The 21,962-nt window shown below is 40.0% G+C and overlaps 1 protein-coding gene across 1 annotated transcript in view; it reads right to left on the bottom strand.

Moving 5' to 3' along the window:
- Positions 1–768: 768 nt before the first annotated feature.
- Positions 769–21,962, bottom strand: part of LOC118749123 (peroxidasin-like) — a 114,679-nt gene continuing 93,485 nt past the window's right edge. Inside the window, exon 3 of the mRNA XM_036483892.1 lies at positions 769–1,011. Within this exon, the coding sequence (XP_036339785.1) occupies positions 826–1,011 (186 nt within the window). The 3' untranslated portion in view covers positions 769–825. The remainder of the gene's footprint in view (positions 1,012–21,962) is intronic.

Below are 21,962 nucleotides of genomic sequence, written 5' to 3'. Positions count from 1 at the left end.
GTATTTGAGTGAGTTAGAGAAAATGGCATTAGGGTGGAGCTTTTTGACATGCCGCCCCCCTTGCGGGACGCAACATCTGTGCTTGGGAAACGCTCGAGCTACCAGCTCGAAAAAAAAGCTCAAAAATTCAAAATGACGGTCTTAAAGGACAGTCCTTTATTTTAACCCCCTGTCCTTTATAATTTTTTTCAAAATAAAAATTGGTTGAAAAATGAAGACTGCGGTGAATTATTACATTAAATTCCAATTTTGAACCACTGTGTGCTGACTTCGGTGAATGCATTTTGGCAGCAAAGGATGGCGAATTCCTTGAAAAGGATTTGGCTTCATTTTTCGGAATCGGTTAATTAAATGGTAAATATTTAATTTAAATTACGATATGGGTAAGGTACTTTTATCATACAAGTTGTATGTACGTGTTCCCAAATAATTTTGAAAAAAAGTCCTTTATTTTACATTGGTTAATATGGTCACCGAATTCGCTGAAATCGTATACCTCGGAGGTTATTGGGGTCGCTGATTATGAATTTTATTAAAGTCAAATGTTAAAATTCAAGCTTCAATATGTCTGGCATTTATTTTAATTAACGAATTAACATTAATTAATTAACATTCTTCATTAACTTTGAAAATTTTTATGACCCTTTTTTGAATTTCGAAAACTGACAGCAGATTCGTTGTCGTCAACCCCAAAACCGCTGAGAATGTGTAATAAATTGTAGGCTAAGTCATTCATTTGCATCCACATTAATTGATTTCTTGTCCATAGAGCATTGGTAGGGCGATAAGTTTATAGACAAAAAAATGGTGGTGTAATTGGGGAACTTACTTGATCTTCACTAGCCCTGAAGCAGTTACACGTCCGTATTTATTTTTCACTGCACATTCATAACGACCTTCATCTTTGATCGAAACATTTTTTACAATAAGACTGCCGGATCCACTGACTTTGTATTTGTCATTTGCATATGCGTTTGGAACTACAAGTCGTCCATCATGTCTCCATATTAGCTTCAAAAAACACAAAAAGTAAAGCAATACATTGACAGCAATAAAAAAATATAAGGGCGTAATGCTTGAAACACAATACCGGCGAACGGCGAAGTTCGCCGAATTTGGCGATGCCGTTGTTCACCATTGGCCCTTCTATTTCGCCTACTTTAATACAATTAGAACAACAGCGAAAACAGCTGATAGAATTTCGTCTCATTTACAATTTGGGTGACCATATTTTGAAAAATGAAACGAAATACTGAAATGAGGAAATTATAGCAAGTATAACTATAAAAAATAAAAAATTATCATAAGTAATTTTATGTTAAGCCATATTTGACGAATCGATAACTGTATTTTTCACCAAAAAAAAAAATTATCGCATTATATGTATTTTGTTTTCTTCTAAAAGTTTGAGAGTAGATAAACAAACGCCACCTTTGCCACTTACTGCAGCCATCACCCAGCGAGGCGATTAAAATAAATCTATCGCCACGAAATTACGCCTGGTGTTCTTTTTTTGGCAGTGCGAATATCGCTGTGGTGAGTTTGCCGTTCGCCGGGATTGTGTTACAGCTATCAATAACACTAACCAGTACTTGAATAATTCTTGTAGATATTATATGAGGACCACAAACCTAGGGCGATGCCGTGCAATAGAGCCATAGGAAATAACGGCATATGGCTTTATTTCAGTTTACATGGAGAAATAAAGCCATATATTTGCGTATGGTCTTATTTCTCACTGTGAAAGAGAAATAAAGCCATTATAGCGTTATTGCACCTTTGATAATTTTTTGTGTAATGTTTACCTAGTGCACAGCTAATATGCATATGTTCATAAAGAAACTGGGTAATTCTCTAGTTGAAGGTACAACTTGCAAAAAAAAACGTCCAAAACTGTCAGGAGGGGTACCAATCGGCGCATTTTTATATCTGTATTAACAATTTGGAGGTGGGGGTTTATATTGTTAACCGTGTAAAAGTTATTAAAAAACACTTTTTTTAAATGTTATTCTTCTTTATGAGTAATTGCACGCTCAAAAATGAATTAAGTCACCAATATTCTCTTTTGAAGCACTACTAAAATATATTATTTTAAAAAACTTTTTCAAAAAGTACATCAATCAATCAAAATCTATTAAAAAACAAGTAAACAATGTTCCCGAACTGAAACGAGAAAATGCAAGTGATGCCACTTTATTTATATTTAGTAATAATTCAGTTTTCCTTATATAGCGTCTGCAATGTTGAGTACACTGAGGGAAACAAATATTAAAATCCATCAGAAACGTAATTGATCTTATTATAAACGTCAACGTAAGTACGGTACATTGGAAAATATTCAATTCAATTACGCGCAATTAAAATGACCGCGTTCTTTATAAAACAGCGTTCGTGAAGTGACTAATCTAAACTAAAAACAAACAAAAAATTCAATTTGCATGTTGCCTGCAGTGGAATTCGAATCCTTACCCTCTCTGGACATCAACAAATTGTGGCAATCATCTTTGCGCACTCAGCTACAGACAGACATAAAAATGTGCTTTCAAATGTTGAATTTCCATCAACAACACGGCACGCGATTTGGACGGATAAACATGTATTATGTATGTATGTGTGTGTTGTCGCCGCTCTGCATGCTTTAGATGCGTATACGCTTACTTAATCACTTACATATATGTACGTATATGTATATGCATTATTTCCTGTCAAGACTTTTTCACACACCATAAAGAAATATAATTTTAGCAATTTTGCAATATTCGAAGTTTTACAAGCGTTATTGTTACTACCTTTTTTTTGATGCATTCTGTAATTATTTATTATCCACTGATTCATAGCATGTATCTTGCTGATTTTTTCCACTATAATAATTAATAAGACGCGCTTTAGCCTGATTGTTTCAATTTTTTCAAATAATCATTATCCCAATTTTTATTGAGCTTGAGGCCGTTTTTAATGAAATACTTATTGTGGAAAAGCAACAATAATTTGAAAAATTTGTAGAAGTGGAAGCTATTTCGGAAATCACCACATTTCCTCATCAGACTTCTTTCAGTAGGATTCGAACCGACGATCCCACTGACCCAGCCAGTTGCCTACGCACTATGCTTAGTTCGCCTTGTAAATTATCGTTGCTTTTTTCCCACTTCCCACTGATCAAGTGTGAATTGCAGCGGAATAGCTGCGCTTGATTGTGTTGGCTTAACAAATGAAAAAGAGGGCACCGGGCCGCCTCAGGGAGTAATGGTGGCCTTACTCCCTTGCTGCGGCAAGGGGCGCTGTCGCAGTGTACCGTATGATTTCCCCCCATACTACGCAGACCACTGCGCTTGCCTCGTCGAGCAGGTGGTCGTACGAACAAGATGAATCACAACCTATACAAAAACCCAACAAAAACAAAAACCACAACAAAAAAATTGTTAAAAACTTCGTCTTCCCCAAATCGGGGAAAGACTGCGCAGGCGCGAGCGCCATATGCGCCGCTTCGCTCCAGAAGGAGCTCTTCCGGGCTGGATGTGGAGGACACTTCACGCCGGCCCGTGACTACGGGTGTTATGGTGGGGCCTAGCACCAGCAAGGCTGCAGGGATTGTGTTGGAAACGTCAAAGCCATCTGCGGCTGTGGTTGCTGGGGGCCCATCAAACGCCGGCACGGCTGCGAAGTCTACCACCACAGAAGCAGAGGCCTCACGGCCTGGCCAGAGTGGAGGGCGACAAGTGGCCACAAAAGAAATCACCGGAGGCGTAGCAACAATGGAAACTATGGGCCACGCCACCCAGGAAACCGAGTCTGAGCGGGGTATGTACGCTGAAAAGCGTAAGGCCGCGAGGACGCTAAAGAAGTACGACGGTGTCCCGCTGGATACGTTGCCCCAGAGCGCGAAGGAAGCGGTGGAAAGGGCGAAAGCTCTACTGCCCAAATTCCAGGTCAATCTCGGGGCTTCGGTGGAAAACCGGGTACCCCCGTCAAAGCGACAAAGGTTGGTGGAGGAAAAACTTCCTGCACCCAAGAGAGTCCGGCCACACTCCTGGATGGGCAGACCTAGCTTTGCCGAGGTTGCGAAGGACCGAATCCTCATAGGGGATTTGGACCGAGGCAACGAGCTCGGGTCCATACCGAAGGACCAGAGGAGGTGGGTGAAAGCAGCCTTGGCGAACGTCATTTTCGATGTTCTGCTGGAGAACCCCGGAACCCCTCCAGCTTGCAAAGGTGCTGGTTGGTACCAGGGCCACGTAAAAGTGGTCGCCTGTGAGGATCCGAGATCGGTGGCGCTGTATAAGGCTACCGTTGCAAGGATAGGCCCTGTCTATCCAGGGGCTAGGTTGGATGTTATAGACTGGAAGGATATTCCAGTCAGACCAAGAGCAAGGGCTTGGGTACCGACGACACCTTCGGCACCAGAGAGCATCCTAAAGATGCTTCAGATGGTGGACCCAGCCCTTCCGACGAGGGATTGGAGGGTCATCCGAGTCGAGGACGCTGATGGCGCTTCAAGACAGGTAGTCTTGTCCCTAAACAAGAAGTCACTCTCGCTCCTGGAGAAGCGGCAAGGCCGAGTATATTATGGCCTCGACGAGGTCATAATTAGGGTCTATCGCGGGGACGCGCAGCGCGCCTCCAGTTAGGGTGCAGCAATGGACATGGACATTGAGGCACCCGAACCGGAGCCGGAACCGGAGCTCTCCGACGCTGAAAGCAATGACTCCTCTCAATCAAACCACGCATCGGCAATGCGTAGGGTGTTTGAGGAGGAAGAACTGCTTTCCAGCAAGGGGAGTGCGAGGCTGACGTAACTGTCGTAGCGACGGAGGGGGTGTCAGGTACTCCATATGAGAGTACTGCAAATCAACCTCCACAAATCTAAAGCAGCTTCGGCTGCTCTTCTATGTCGTCTGTCCAAAGGCGATGTTGAGGCGGCACTAATCAAGGAACCGTGGGTTTGCAACTCAAGGGTCTGTGGATTGAGTTCCGCGGGCTTCGAGCTGTTCTCAGAGCGTGGTAAAGGTAAAATTACAGCCTTCATTTTGGCAAAAGCGGATTTAAATATCTTTCTTTTACCTAATTACAGTGATGGTGACGTCGCGACAACAATATCAGAGCTGGAAAGCACATCCATCGTGCTGATTTCGGCATACATGCCCTATGAATCGGAGCACCCTCCTCAAACAACGGTGCGGAACTTGGTGACCAAGTACGAATACGGTCATATTTTGATTGGAGGCGATGCCAATGCTCACCACGTCCAGTGGGGCAGCTCAGACATAAACGATCGGGGTGAGTCACTTTTCAACTACCTCCTAACAACTAACCTACTTATATGCAATAAAGGTAGGGAGTACCTTCATTACTAAAAACCGTAAGGAAGTACTAGACATAACTTTGTGCAGTGAAAGCTTAACTGAGATGGTGGAGGGTTGGCGGGTTCTAGATGAACACTCCTTCTCTGACCATCGCTATATTGAAATAGCATTGAATTTCTCTCCAACTAGCCCAAGGCTACGCAAAAACTTAAAAAACACAGATTGGAGCTACTATAAACAGCTACTTGAAGACAAGCTCTCTAGCTTAGCCCGTACAGATCCTGAATGTACCGAGGATCTAGAAAAAATGGTCAACGTATTTACCTCGACCAGCTCAGAGGCCCTAGGTCAGGCGTGCCCTGATCCTAAGCCGCGGGGTAAATGTAAACCACACTGCTGGTTGCTGGAGTTAGACCCGCTTCGCAAATCTTGTAGGGAGCAATTCAATAAGGCCAAAAAGCTTAGCTGTGAGCTCGAATGGCAGGAGTGCAAGCGGTTACTCCGGGCCTATACAAAAGCTCTGAGGGAAGCAAAGAGATCTTCCTGGAGGGTTTTTTGTAGTGGCATCGAAGGTGTTTCTGAAGCTGCCAGGCTGCGAAAAATTCTCTCCAGATCTCCCAACCCGATGGGCTTCTTACAAAAGCACGATGGATCATGGACCTCCACGGTAAAGGAAACCCTTGAGCTACTCATAGATACCCACTTTCCTGGGAACATAGTTGTAGGGGAAAACTCCCCTTCTGTAACTTCTTCCTACGCAGTGAACATACCCATCGCGGAAGAAAGAGTCAGATGGGCAATACAAAGTTTTAAACCATATAAAACTGCAGGACCAGATGGTTTAATACCTGCACAATTAAATAGGACACTGGATGTGTCTGCAAAATGGCTTCTAAGTATTTTCAAGGCCTGTTTCAAGTTTAATCACATACCGCTGGCATGGAGAATTGTTACGGTCGTCTTTATTCCAAAGGCCGGAAAGGCCTCACATACTAACCCGAAGGATATTAGGCCCATCAGCCTTTCCTCCTTTGCTCTTAAGACACTTGAAAGGATTGTTACCAGCTTCCTTTCTGACACCATAGATAGTCGTCTACTGTCTGATAACCAACATGCGTACCGTAAAGATAAATCGACGGAGACCGCACTTCATAATCTGGTCGCCTATATCGAGAAGTCATTCAGCGTTAAGGACTTCTGTCTCGTAGCCTTCTTGGATATTGAAGGCGCTTTCAACAACGTACTTCCGGAGGCTATTACTGACGCCGCGGGGGCCCTAGGAGTGGACAGCTCACTGGTGGAGTTCATCGGTCAGCTACTCTGCTGCAGAGTGGTGAGGGCGAGGCTGGGAGCGTGCGAGGTGTCGAGGCTTGTGACGAGGGGCACTCCTCAAGGAGGTGTTCTTTCTCCACTTCTGTGGAACCTGACCGTCAACACGCTCTTGTGTGGAACGAATTGGGGGGGGGGGAGGAAAAGTTGTTGCATACGCCGACGACATTGCAATCGCTTTCAGGGGAAAGTTTCCACAAACGCTATGCGAGCTGATGCAGCGAACGCTTCGGGATGTATCCAAGTGGTCTACCCGCTGTGGTCTGAGCGGCAGCTCAAGCAAAGCGGAGCTCCTCTTCTTCACGAGAAGGTATAAAATGCCTTCCGTCACTCCACCGGAGCTAAACGGCGTCCGGTTTAGTCTCTCTACAAAAGCCAAATTTCTTGGCGTTATCTTAGATAAGAAGCTGTGCTGGAGGGATAATATGATTCAGCGTTATGAGAAGGCAGAAGGAAGAAGGAAGGGACATCTTAAATTTTAGTGATAGCCAGGCTGCAATCAAAGCTCTGAGCTCCTTCATGTTTCACTCAAAGATTGCGCTGCACTGCCGCCTATCTCTACAGGAGATAGCCAAGCAGAACAGACTTCACCTCATTTGTGTCCCCGGTCATAGGGACATAGAGGGAAACTTCACGGCAGATGAACTTGCAAGGCAAGGCAGGACCGGGCAGATTCTTCCTGGCAAAGAACGCATTGGTATGCCTTTTGCCACTTGCAAGCTGCTAATTAATGAATTTGTTTACAAACAAGCTGAAGAAAGATGGAGTCAAAGTACGACTTGTCGAAGTTCCAGGCAGACTTGGTCTAAATAGGACCGGAGGCGTGCACGAAGGGTTTACTCTCTTAGAAGAGAGGAAACAGTCTTGCATCTCCTGTGTAAATGCCCTGCAATGTGCAGAAGCAGGCTGCGTCATCTGGGTTCACCATTCCTGGCCGACCTTAGGGAGGTTTCAAATACCGATGCGAGGTGCCTGATGAGATTCATCAGCGACACGAAGTGGTTCAATGGGGAGGATAATAGAACGGTGTTAACTGTGGTAACACAACACGATCCAGAAAATAAAGGTCGCGCCATTCGAGGACCGCTAACCCCTGAGACAACATTTCTGGTGCCGATGGAGGGACGAATATTTGTTAAGCCTAGAACGACGCACCAAATGGTTTCGTTCTTTGCGCAACATTGAGGGAGGCGATGTGGTCGCCGTCTTCAGCGAGCCTACTCCTCCGACGAAGTGGACGCTTGCACGAGTCGTAAAATGCCACCCTGGAGATGATAGACGTATACGCGTCGTTACTCCGAAAACACCGCACGTAGAATTGGTCCGGCCAATAGTTAAGCTTTGCCTTCTCCCAACAAAAGATGAACGATTTTGCGAGGAAAACTAAGACAATTTTTCTATTATTTTTATTTGAATTTTTGAACTTGTAATCTAACTTGAACCTAGTACTTAAATTTTGTATTGAACATATCAAGGTAGTTCAAGGGCGGCGGTATGTTGTGTACATTTAAGCATTTCCTCAAATTTTGATTGCATATGTATGCATAAGGGTTAAGCGTAGAGACGCCGCATAAGAGTTAACCGTTTTGAGACTTCTTATTTTTCTTATTTGTTATTCATCTGTTCGTTTATCTATTTGTATTTGCTCAATCATCATTACCGCTTACTAGTAATCGCGTCGTTTTTCGCTGTATAGCGTGAACATCTTAATTCTCAAGAATGGAATGCTTAAAGAGCATAAAAACATGAAAAAACAAGAGAATAAGTAACTGTAAATCATATATTGGTTACACATCTGCTGCTGAATTTGTTTTGCTTATTGTTTCCATAAATTTTCTGAAATTTTCAAAATAACCCGAGTCTTGCTTTGATTCATTTGTGAAGCTAGATCACGGGAACGAAGGTAAATGAAAGAGATGTGTAATATTTCACTCGCGCCTTTAATATTTATTTTTAATTGTTATTCGAAACGTTTTGCATAAATAATTGTGATAGCAAAAGCAATAAGTAAAAGCTTATTTGCCAGAAGTGAAGTGGTGCAGTTGCGACATCAAATAATGTGTATTATAGCAAACAAACCTCCAGGCTGAATTGTCGCTGCAACTACGGAAGCTGTGTTAGCAAGGGTAAGCCAAGCTGCTATTTGCTGGTATATGGAAATCAAAGAACACAATTAGCAGCAGAATTGCATTGGACACCTCCGCAATAGAGCACTGGAGCCGCCAAATCCAAAGTAGAGGATTAACCTCCATAGCTGCTCTGTTATCGTTTTTCCTTTTGTGCTTCTATGCTATGCCACACTATTTGCACTTGATTCCCCTATGCAAATCATCTGACGTAAACAACTGGAACTGAAACAGCTTATCGGCTTAAACTGGAGTGCTGCCACCACTTCTGTATTTATAACTAGGCTACAGTAGCAATTTCTCATAGCAAAAAGTTTTGTATTTTTTATTAAAAATTTATTTACTATAATTAGTGTATATTATTGCCATACGTTGAATGTGGGCATATTTCCACAGTCATAGTGGCGAAATGTCGACGGTAGAATGCAAGGAATGTACTGTTAAATTGCTTCAATTAGATGATATGATAACATGCTCTGGTGGGTGTGGCTATAATTTTTGTTTAAAAGGCAGCAACATCAAACGAAACGAAATTAAAATTATATCTGAAAACATTAATTTGAAATGGTTCTGCAACCAATGCACGTTATCAGATACAAACACAAAATTTATTGAGATTAAGCACTTGATTAATAAATGTGAACAATCGAAGCTGAAGGCTTCAGATATTAAGCTGATTGTTGAGCAGTAAATCAGCAACAAATGTTCTCAAATAAAAACAAGCATTGTTTCTGACTTTAACACGTTCTTGGAACATAACATTGGAGTTAAAATTAATCCTATGAAAAATGATATTATAAATGAGATTTCTAGTGAACTCAAAAAATGTGGTTAAAACGTACAAAATATGCGGCCAAATAATAGTAATAGTGATGTTCAAATGTCTTATGCACAGGCAGCCAAAATAAATGAAAATATAATGGTCATCAAACCAATAAACAAAAACAAAAAAGGAAAGGAAACCAAGGAAGCGCTAAAAAAAGTAATTGAACCTACCGCTGGCCTTGTTAAGACTGTAAAAGAAATTAATAGAGGAGGTATAATTCTGGAGTGCAAAAATAAAGACACATGTGAGCAAGTGCATCAAAAATTAAAGGAAACCATAGGAACTGAATACGAAGCTGAAAGAACTAAAGGAAAAAATGAAATAAAAAAGATTTTCAAAGTAGTTGGACTAACTGAAAAAATAGGTAACGACCGCATTATTGAATGTTTAACGAAGCAAAATGATGAATGTTTAGGGAAAGAGTTTAAAATATTAAAAGTCTACGAAAATAGAGCACGTAGAGAAGAAAGTTTTAATATTCTAGTAGAAGCAGACGCATTAACCTGTGAAAATGTTCTTAAGCGAAGAAGGTTAAACTTTGAGTGGGACACTTGCATGGTATTCGAACATATTAATGTTATGAGATGTTTTAAATGCCTGGGTTACAAGCATAAATCGAGCGAATGCACTAATAAACAAGCATGTAGTAAATGCGAGGGTAACCATGATGTGAAGGATTGCAATTCTGAGATCATACGGTGCGTAAACTGTTGTGAACTGGTACAGAAAAAAGTGATTGACGGAAATGTCAATCATTATGCATTTAGCTTGGACTGTGCAGCATTTAAAAAATATGCCCATGCAAAAAATAAAACCAGAGTCTAGCAACGAACGTTATATGAACTGAGTAGTATTTATTTAAATATAAACAGTATTACAGCAAATAAGGTTGAATTGGAAAGAGTAATCGAAACTTGAGTGCCACATCTAATATTGTTGTCAGAGACTTGTGTAACTGAAGATATAGCAAACCAAGAATTACAAATTGATACATACAATATTGTTAGATGCAATTCGCATAGCAGACATACAGGCGGGGTTCTAATATACCTACACAATTCTATTAAATATAAAACAAAAATTAATTACTCACGTGATAAGAATATTTGGTTTTTAATTTTAGAAAATGGAAGTATTACTCCTAAATATCAAGTAGGTGTAATATATCATTCATCAAACTCTAGTGATGCGGATTTCATTACTTATCTTAAAGCATAGATAGACGGCAACGTTGATCCGGATTAACGCCGTAATTGATCTGATCAAAATTGTGCCTTTACAGACGGCAGTAATGCGGATTAACGCGCCGCGAGGTCGTAGGTTCGGATACCACGGCCAGTAGAATATTCATTTAATTTTTTTTATTGATTCAATTATAACTTCTATATTTTTTTTAGTTAGTTGTTTTTGACTTTTTAGTAAAATTAAACTCTAAAAATTTAAATTAGCAAATAATAAAATAAAAAATGTAAAATAAAATGAAACAAACGAAAATAAAATAAAAAACAATTAAATATATAAATCAAATAAAATTTAGAAAAATAAAAGAAATAATAAATACAAAATTTGTTTGGCAATCGCTCCAACCGAGGATCGAACCTGGGATCTACAGGCTTGTAGTACGCAGCTCTCACCACTCGGCTACCGCGGATGAATGAATCGGCTACTTTATTTGCTCAGTTAGCGTAGAACACAAAGGAACTGCAAAACTAGCATAGACATCCACCCTGTCGTCGGTAATGCAGTCACCGAAATAAGTTCTTATTCATTTTAAATTGGATTCGTATTTGAATTAGTATTAATGACTGCATTACCGATGAAAAGGTATATGCCCATGCTAATGTTGCATTTTCCTTGTATTCTACGCTCTCTCTTGCACTTAATCCAGATCAACTGCAGTTCATTCCCGAGATAATTCCCAATTAACGAGTTGATCCGGATCAACGCTGCCGTCTGTTTATGCTTTTAACGAAGTTATGAATAGCAACTACTCAGATGAGAACACTGTAATTATTGGAGATTTCAATATTAATCTATTTAAAACAACAACCTACAGCAAGCAGCTACTAGAGTTATTTCAATATTTTTCAATGTCACAAAAAAAGACTTCTACACCAGAAAAACAGAAGATGCTGAAACAATGATAGACTTGCTATTTACAAAAAGTAACAATATTTCCTGCAAAAGAATGGCAACGCGTCAGATCTCTGATCATGAAACAATATATTTTAAAGTAAACATAGAAACACCCCTCAAAATGAGAACGAAAAAAGCTATAGTATCGTGGGAAAATTATTCCAGTGAAAATCTAGTTCTCATTTTAAGGCAGTACAATTATAGTGAATTTTCTAGGATGAATGTCGATGAAAAAGCCAAATTCTTAACAGATATTTTGTCTTATGCAATGAGTTCTCTAACGTGTACGAAGGAAATAAGTGTTAAGCTCATGAACAAATGGTATGATAGTGAGTTATCATACTTTAATTACTTTAATAAATATATGTACAATCTTTATAATATTGCTTTAGAAACAGGGAATTGGAACGAATACAATGGTATTAAGCATAAATATAAACGCTTGGTGAAAGTCAAAAAGGTCAAATACATGGAGCGTAAGATAACCACTAACATTGGAGATAGTAAGGAAATGTGGAAACATCTGAAAAATTGCATAAGTATGTCAAAGGAAACAAATACCATAAGTAAAGTTGTAATACATGCCAATGTTTACACAACCGAAAATGATATTGCACAAGCATTAAATGACTACTTTGTAGACAGTATCACAGAGATCTCCTCAAATATTGAAATCATCGATAAAGAATTTTCTATACTTCCGAATTTCGCATACAATTTTAAATTTCAAGAAATAGAAACTGATGAGGTAATTAAAATTGCTGGTTCTTTAGAAATATAATTGGAGGAAGAAAACTTTTATCTGAAGGAGTCATAAGAGGTGCAGTAACTTAGTTAGGATTGTTCTACATGCAGATGGTTAACGAGAGCTTAAAGAAATGTGCTTTCCAACTTCTTGGAAACCATCCACTGTCGTTCCAATAGAAAAGGTTAAAAATACCATTAAAGCTGATGAGATGAGACCAATAAACACACTACAAAATGATGAAAAAATACTTGAATGTGTAGTAAAAAACCAATAGGTACAATACCTCGAATCTAATAACATATTAATACCACAACAGTCCGGATTTCGCAAGAAGCACTCATGTGAAACTGCCCTGAATTTGGTAATTGCTCACTGGAAAGAAGAACTGAGCAAAAATAAATACATAATTGCTGTTTTCTTAGATTTGAAACGTGCCTTTGAGACAATAGAGCAAGACCTACTATTGAGAAAGTTGTCCAATATAGGAATAAAGGGTATCAGACGAAAGAAAAGTAATGATTGGGCTACCACAAGGTTCAGTGTTAGCACCTATTTTATTTAATATTTATATTAATTATATTTCACACAGCATTAATTATAGCGATATCAATATATTTGCCGATGATACATTAATAATTATAAGTGGGGAAAATGTAAATGATATTGTTTCAAAGCTTCAAAACGATCTGGATGAAATATATAATTGGTAGGGCTGTGCGATTAATTGATTACTCAAAATTTTAATTAATCATAAAGTAAATAACTCAATTATTCGATTAATTGGAAATTATGATTACTCAAAAGTTCAGTTACTCGAGTAATCAAGATTTTTGATTAACCAAAAACCAAAATATTTGAGTAAAATGCTTTATGATTAATCAACATTTCGAGTAAAATGAGTAATCAACATTTCAACTCTTTACAAATGTATAAAGTAGTTAAAGTTCCTTGATACTTTGAAAACAACGTTTCTGTTTTCAAAAATTAAAACAAAAAATTTTTTTCATGTACAGAATGTAAAAAAGAAAATAAGCATTTTCCAAAGCAAACTCTATTAACGAGCAAAATTATTTTTTTTGAGTAATCATATTTCAAGTAACTTGATTAATCATCGTTTTGAGTAATCGAAATCTTGATTACTCGAGTAATTGATTAACCGAATAATTGATTAACCAACTTGCTCGAGTAATCGAATAATCGCACAGCCCTAATAATTGGCTATGCTTAAATAAACTCAAATTAAACATCAGCAAAACCAAATTTATGGTTATATCTAGAAGACGCCTAGATAATAATGATTTAGGCCAATTAAATATAAACCAGCAAACATTAGAAAGAGTGCAATGCCTTAAATATTTGGGTATAAAAATCGACGAAAAGTTAAACTTTAATGATCACGTCGATTATACTGTGAGCAAAATAGCAACGAAGTTATACTTCATGCGACGTACGTGTAAATTCTTAAAGAGAAAGTATAAAATAATGGTATACAGAGCTATAATAGAACCCCTACTAAATTATGGCCCAACTATATTATTCATAATTAATGAAAGCCAGATTTATAATTTGCAACAGCAACAGAACCGAGCAATGAGATTTATTCTTAGAAAACGTTATGACACCCCAATCAGAGACATGTTGGCGGCCCTCAATTGGTTAAGTGTTAAGCAACAACACTTCTATTACACTATGAAATTCGTTAAAAACATTATAGGTGGTAACCTGCCAGAATATTTAAAAGGTAGAATAAAGAATGGCAATGATATACATAACAAAAACACCTGTAAAAAAACGACTTTAACTTACCCATGTTTAAATGTGAGTCTGATAAGAGTAATCTCTATTATAAGGGTCTAAAATGTTATAATGAATTACCTAATAGTATTACCCACTGTAAAAACATAACTGAATTTAAAAGAAAATTATTTGCATACTGTAAGACTGTTTCAAAATAACTAATGTGTTCTATCTCTATCCTCGCTAAGATCCTGTTGCCATTTACTTTTGTCCCGTGAAATTTTAAATGTATGTATATAAATTAATTCCCTTACAAATAGTCCTTTTAGGCTTAAGTATTGCATTTTTAATACTAGGTTAAGCTTATAATTAAATATTGTTATGATCTAGGTTCAAAAGAGCCGTAAGAAATAAATAAATAAATAAATAAAATAGTTTGCGAAAATTTGTTCTAAAAAACTAATATTCAAGATTTCTTTACTTTGTAAGACTGCAATGAAAGAAATGCATAAAAAATTTATTAAAAGCAATTTACCTCTATGGAATAATATGATCTTGATTATTACTTATTATTGATGATTACCCATAATTAGTGCACTGTATAACCAAATTTCGCTTAATTTCCATTTTTATATACCTATTTGGCCAAGCTCAAATTTCTTTTTACAATAGTTCAGTGGTCCAGGTGGACACGCTGAGGTTCGCGGGAGACTCGACGGGGTCTACGTTGGCGTAAAAAATTGGGGGTTCACAAGTTGTAAGTGGGGATCCACGAAAATGTATGTATCTAATTTCGATGGTAAAGAACAAACATGTTGGCTTCGCTTCATCTATTAGTAGGCATGTTTTATTCAACCATCACAAGAAAATAGCTAAATCTTGGTCAAATAAAACGAAATTAGCTTATTTTCTATGTTAGCCAAATTTTGACAGTTGTTTGACTGCAAATAGTGTCAAAGTAAAATTTTGCCTCTTTCTGATTGGCTGAAGGAGAACATTTCTGATGCTGAATGGCAATACCTCTTGTTTAATATACAAGCCAAGATAGCTTTTCATAAGCCAACATAATTATGTTGGGTAAGTCCTCCATACAAAATAAGCTAATAGCTTAAATTTCAAGACAAATAAAACACGGCTAATATAGGCAGATAATATAATAATCAAAAAAACAAGTAATTTTTAGCAAAAAAAAACCGACTTCAACTCCCATATAAAAAAAAAATATATATATATATATCTCATGATCCACTGATCGGATCTCAACCAGATTAGTATGGGACCACCTCTGAGACACTACCTTTCCGATGCAAAAATTATCGAAATCGGTTGACGTGGTCCAAAGTTATGCGGTAACATACATAACAAAAAAAAAAAATATTCCGACGAACTGATAACCTCCTCCTTTTTTGGAAGTCGGTTAAAAAAAATAATAATAATAAAGGAGCAAAAAAATGCGAAATTTTTCTTTGATTTTGGTGAAAAATAGTCGTATTGAGACTTTGAAAAAAGCAAATTATTTGGAGCTACGGTTCTCCGCGGATACCGCGAAAAAATAATTTTGCTTTTTGCATAGTCCACGAGCTTGAGCTATTATCATAGGCCGAATTTTTGTAAATCCGTAACACGACACGGCAAAATTAACTTTTTTCTGGGTATTGAACCCAACCAATTTTTTTCAAGAGATGGAGTCATAAGTTGTTTATTCCAAATAAACACATCCTTGCCTCATCCTCCTGAACTCCGAAAAGCGAAGGAAGGATAATGCATGAATGAAAAACCGCGCCAACAAAACTCCAATCAACTCAGTTTTTATAAGCTACCCCGCGAACAAACACGCAAACTTACAGCAGCCCCATAAGAGACAACAAAGACAATAAAAAACATACAGAACAAGGAAAACATAAAGTTAAACAGGTCAATATACATATAACCCAAACTAACTCAAATGCAATAAATAAATACAATTAACATTATTGTGCATTCCCACGACAGCCGGTTCTACGTACCGGAATGACTCGGATTTTACCCGACCAAGGGCTGTTTTTTCGGCGATCTAACCCCGTTTAGGTCGGCGAAATCCATCAAACGTTGCTCGATTCTAGGGCTACATCTGCTCCGTACCCTTCTGCTCAGGGCTAATATAGAGTCTAACCCAGAGTCAGAAATTTACACCTGCTGCGTATGCCAGAGACGACTGCATACAAACTCCACCTCGGTCAGGTGCAATGCCTGTGACGGGTGGAGTCACCTCCGTAACTGCTCGGGCCTACGTACGCACCGGCAATGGACCACGTCGCTCGTGGCCCCATGCTGTGCGAACCGGATCGCCTCCACGGCAAACCACCACCCGCACGGGCAGCACACAATCAACACACCCACAACACAATAGCACCCACACACCGCCGCCGGCAACTCCTAGTCCCTCCGACAATCTGCTCTGTTTGTCAGTTCAGAATATACCGTAACGTGACATAGGTCAAGTGCAACACCTGCGTCGGCTGGTGCCACTTTAGGGCATGCTCAGGACTTCACAACACGCGAGATTGGACGAGTGACTATGTGGGCCCCTGTCGCATCCCTCCCCCGCGACGCCGCCAACCACCACCATAAGGCAGCACTCCATTTTGCAGCACGTTCAGCAGGGAGCCGGCAGGTCACACAACTCTTTAACACCACACATCACAATCGGTCTCCCAAGGCACAATGGTGCTACAATTTAACTGTAACGGAGCAAAATCGAGGAGATAACTGTCTCTATGGGAAGGCATGGAATATTAATAGTTGCGGTCCAAGAGACGAAGTTGCACGGCAATTCAACCCTGTTGAATTGCGCCGGATACAACGTGCACCGTCGAGATCGCGGTGGTGGAGGTTTAGCGTTCATCACGCTATTGAAGCAGACATCGACCGCAGGGATACCATCCTAGAATGTCAGGGTATTGCTATCCGGTCAGGCGATGTTGAGCTCCAAATATTTAACGTATACATACCCCCTGTCACCAGCTGCCCGGCAGGATATCACCCTGAAATAGGTGCGCTACTCAGCGGTGAACACCGTATGGTAGTTGGTGACTTTAACGCGCACCACAATCCTTGGCACTCAAGCCTGTCAAATAATCGTAGGGAAATACATCTGGCTGAGCAGATAGACGATTCGCCATTGTGCACAATGAACGACGACGCACCCACCAAGATTATGGGCAGCTGGTGCAGCTCGCCAGATCTAACAATTGTCAGCGCTGGTCTGATAAACAGCGTATCATGGCGACCTATGCTGGCCCTAGCATAAGACCATCTGCCCATAGTCATCTCGGTTGATAAACCTGCCGACTTTGCTTCCGTGGATCACCGGACCTATGTCAACTTTTCCAAAGCTGACTGGAAAGGCTTCGCGGATGTTACTGAGGGCGCCTTCACTGTACTTCCCAGACCAACCGACGTTCATGTAGGTGAACGTAAATTCCGCAGGGTTGTCACTGCTGCTGCAGCACAAAATGCCAAAACCCAGTGCGCCTCTTGTTTTCACCAGTGGTGAGGTAAGGGTAGCCATCGGGAAGGCGAAAGCCTCCAAAGCCATTGGACCCGACGGAATATGCATGTTGATGCTGAAAAATTTGGGTCCTGCGGGAGTAGCGTATCTAACGGAGGTCCTCAATCTATTTATGGCCACTCTCGTCATTCCAGACATCTGGAAAATGGGGAGAGTGGTCCCACTGCCCAAACCGGGGAAACCAGCCAACAAAGGAGAGTCTTATCGCCCGATAACCCTCCTTTCCCCAGTAGCGAAGACACTATAGGCTACTCCCGTATTTTACGAACCACCTGACACCAGCGAAGCATCAGCATGGGTTCCGTAAAGTGCATAGCTCAACAACAGCACTTAACGCCATAAACACTCAGATAACTCGTGGCCTTAACCGAAACCGCCCCTGTAAGAGAACTATTCTAGTAGCGTTGGACCTGTCCAAGGCATTCGACACTGTCAGTCACTCAACGCTACTAGAAGATATAGAGGCCTCCTCACTCCCACAGGGACTCAAAACGGTGGTCGGCGACTTACCTGAGTGGTCGACACTCGTCAGTAATTTTCAGAGGAAAAACTAGCAAGCCACGTAAAATTAAACAGGGGGTACCACAGGGTGGTATCCTGTCCCCACTACTGTTTAATTAATACATTTCAAAGCTTCCTCAACCACCAGAGGGTGTCATTATTGTCTCCTATGCTGACGATTGTTCGATCATGGCGTCTGGGAATGGAATAGATGACTTGTGCTCGAAAGTAAACGGTTATCTCGCCGAACTTTCTCGCTTCTTCACTGCAAGGAGCCTTGCCCTATCCCCTGCGAAATCCGCGGCAACCCTATTCACCACCTGGACGAAGGAGGTCAGACTGCAACTGGGTATTCACGTCGATGGAGTAACAATACCGACGGTGAATAACCCGAAAATCCTCGGAGTTGCCGTCGACAGTCTGCTCTCCTTCTCGGCGCATACAACCGCAATTGTCAACAAAATACAGAGCCGCAACAATGTCCTCAAGTCGCTGGCCGGCAGCACTTGGGGCAAAGATAAAGAAACGTTGTTGGAAACATACAAGGCAATCGGCCGGCCGGTTCTAAACTATGCAGCGCCCGTGTGGTCGCCGGGGACTAGCAGGACGCAGTGGATGAAGCTACAGACCTGCCAAAACATGGCTCTACGAACAGTGACCGGATGCCTCCTGATGACGCCCTAACACCACCTACATGACGAGGCCCAGATGCTCCCAGTAAAGGAGCATAACATAATGCTCTGCAAGTAGTTCCTTGCGGGGAGCCATAGACGTGGCCATCCCAGCAGTCAGCTGCTTGCAGAAGAGCCCTCGCCAAGGCACGTCAGGAGGCATCTTTACGAACTGACGGACGAAGTCCAGAGGTTTATTAAACAACAATCAGTCTCGAGTTATGTAGACTCCCGCCCTGTGAATTTCGTTCTAGGCACACAATCACCGAACGTGGACGGGACAGAACTTTGTCTGCCTCGGGAGACCCGCACTACGATAGCCCAACTTCGCTCTGGCTATTGCAGCAGGCTAAACTCTTACCTGAGAAGAATCAATGAGGATGTGCCCAACCAATGTCTGGCATGTGGAGAGTCGCCACATGACTCCCGACACCTCTTCACATGCCCTGAGAACCCCACTCAGCTGACGCCCGTGTCCCTATGGACAGACCCTGTGGAAGTCGCACATTTCCTGGGCCCCCCCTAGCTGAAATGGACGACAACGTTAACGGATGAACCGACCCGAGCGGGGCTTAGTAGCCGCTACAACAACAACAACAACATTATTGTGCACACACCCGTACACATATCGCACTCCGTCTTCAAAAGAGTCACAACTCAAAATTTGAAATTTTTAAAATTATGCGCTAAAAATGTACACAGACCCTTTATTTACCTTTCAGCAAAAGCTGGAGCAAATTTTTGTTATAATTTGTTAAAAAAAAACCTAAGGTAAATTCGCCCTTGCAGATATGATTAGCATGTGCTACGAAATAGTTTTTCGCATTTTTTGACGAACGTTTTATTTTGAGATGTGACTCTTTTGAAGACGGTGTGCCATATTATAATGTACATACACAACCCACAAACCCTACACACGTTGAATGTTACATTGAATTTGAAATTAAATATTATTATTAACGATTAACTAAGACCCACTTTTTTTCTTTATTCAGAATCGGCCAATGAATTGTCGACATACCCCGACATAAGTAAAAAAGTTATTTCTCCGTTTTTTGAAGTTGAGAAATGGGCCTTCGTAGTTTGAAATATGACCTTTGGTAAAAAATTATTTTTAAGTATTGTATGTAAATAATTAAAAAAGTAAAAATATACCATCTGAAGAAGTAAGTCTTCCACACACTGAATCTGTAGGATCCAAATGCATTCGTGTACAGGTTGGAAAAGGGTTTATTCACTTAGCTCTATGCTATATCCCTCCCCGATCTGACATATTGGTGTATTCACAACACGTCTCTTTACTTAAATCAGTTAATTTATTGACTAAACCCTCTGATTCAATGATTGTGTTGGGTGATTTTAATTTACCAAACATATCATGGAACATCATTGACAATGATAAATATCGTACCTTTCGCGTCTAGTGCGTGCAACAACGTATTTTTAGAGGAGATGGCTGAACTCTGCCTAACTCAGGTTAATGTGCTTCGCAATAAGTTTGGTAAAATATTAGATCTTGTTTATGTTGATGATGCATCTAAGTCCGTTGTAAATAAGCGTGATCCACTAGTTTTGTCCGAAGATGGCTACCACCCTGCTATGGAGATATCCTACGAACCAAATATTCGCTTTGATTTCTTGAAAGCCAACTATAAAAAGCTTAAATAATTGTCTAAATTATCGTGGCCTGCATATAAAGAAAATGTCAAACAAAGCGTTGCACATTTTAATTTTAGTTTTACATAAATTATTTAAAAAGCATGGGCCTGAACGCATGTGTATTCATCAGGAACAAACACAGTTATAGTTCACTAAACAACTGAGAAATATGAAAAGAAGAAAGTCGCGTTATTTTAGATTACACAAAAAAACGATTTTACACTCATACTATGTAAAATACTCAATTTTGTGTCATAAGTCCTCTGAATTAAACAAACAGCATTACAAAGCTTATTTATATAAAGTCAAACGGTGTATAATACACAACACTAAATCATTTTATGATTACGTAAACTCCAAGCGTAATGTACGTTGTTTTCCGTCCGCCATGGGGTATCAAAATCCCGTCTCTAGTGATAATAAAATAATTTATAACATGTTCGCTCAGTTTTTTTAAATCCAATTATTCCATTAACTCACATGCAAACCTACTTTGGCTATCCTTTTAAACTAAGTCCAATTAACTCAATACACACCCCAGTAATATCTTCCGGTGATGTATTAGTTTACCTGAAGTCCTTAAAGCAGGGACCGGGACTTTTATAACTTTTACTAGCTTATACCCGCGGGTTTCACCCCGCGCTTTTATACAAATATGAAAAATAATAAAATATGATGTTAGATTTTATTTCTGTGCCCATTTCGTTATAGCTCGTTATTTTTTAAGCGAGTCAAGGTATTTAGGCCGTTTAAAACTATGAAATTATAAAATCTCGTCTCCGCGCTAGGCATACGAAAGATATCAATTCCTCTAAGTTTACCTTAAAATGGTTCCAGGTATACGACGCGTGAACGTGTAACCTTCTTGGAGGTGCCACGGCGGGTTCTAATATTTCCAACTCAAATTTAGTAACCTGGCCTTGATAAAATACCACTTCTCATTACTGTAGCAAATGCCTCAAGAGAGCTTTAGATTATAAGGCCGAACCCGGCTCTCCCTTTTCCATTTAATGAAATTTATTCTGTCAGTACGGCACTTATAAAATAAATCTCCATAACAAATTTAAAATACTTCGAGAGATTTTCTATCCTTCCAGAGATATGTATTAAGAAGTTTTTAGTATGTATGGGAGGCGACATGCCTCCATGAGCAATTGATACATTTTGCATACACAACTCCATAGCAAGTTCCTGTATTCTTCCACAAACACTTCCAGGGATATGTGGCAAGAAAAAGTAAATTTGTACTGGAAGTACCACGCCCCTTTTTCTTATAACCCTAATCTTCTTCCGTGAATTTAGAATTGATTTTACATACCCCAGTACCAAGTCCCAGTACTCTACCATTGAACACCTCTAGAGATAAGCAGTATAAAACA

This window comes from Rhagoletis pomonella, unplaced genomic scaffold (assembly GCF_013731165.1).
Source record: "Rhagoletis pomonella isolate Grant_MI unplaced genomic scaffold, Rhpom_1.0 Rhpom_scaffold_00014, whole genome shotgun sequence".
Lineage (NCBI taxonomy): Eukaryota > Metazoa > Arthropoda > Insecta > Diptera > Tephritidae > Rhagoletis > Rhagoletis pomonella.
Note: the sequence above shows the minus strand (reverse complement) of the source record. Positions and strands in the feature narration are given on the sequence as shown.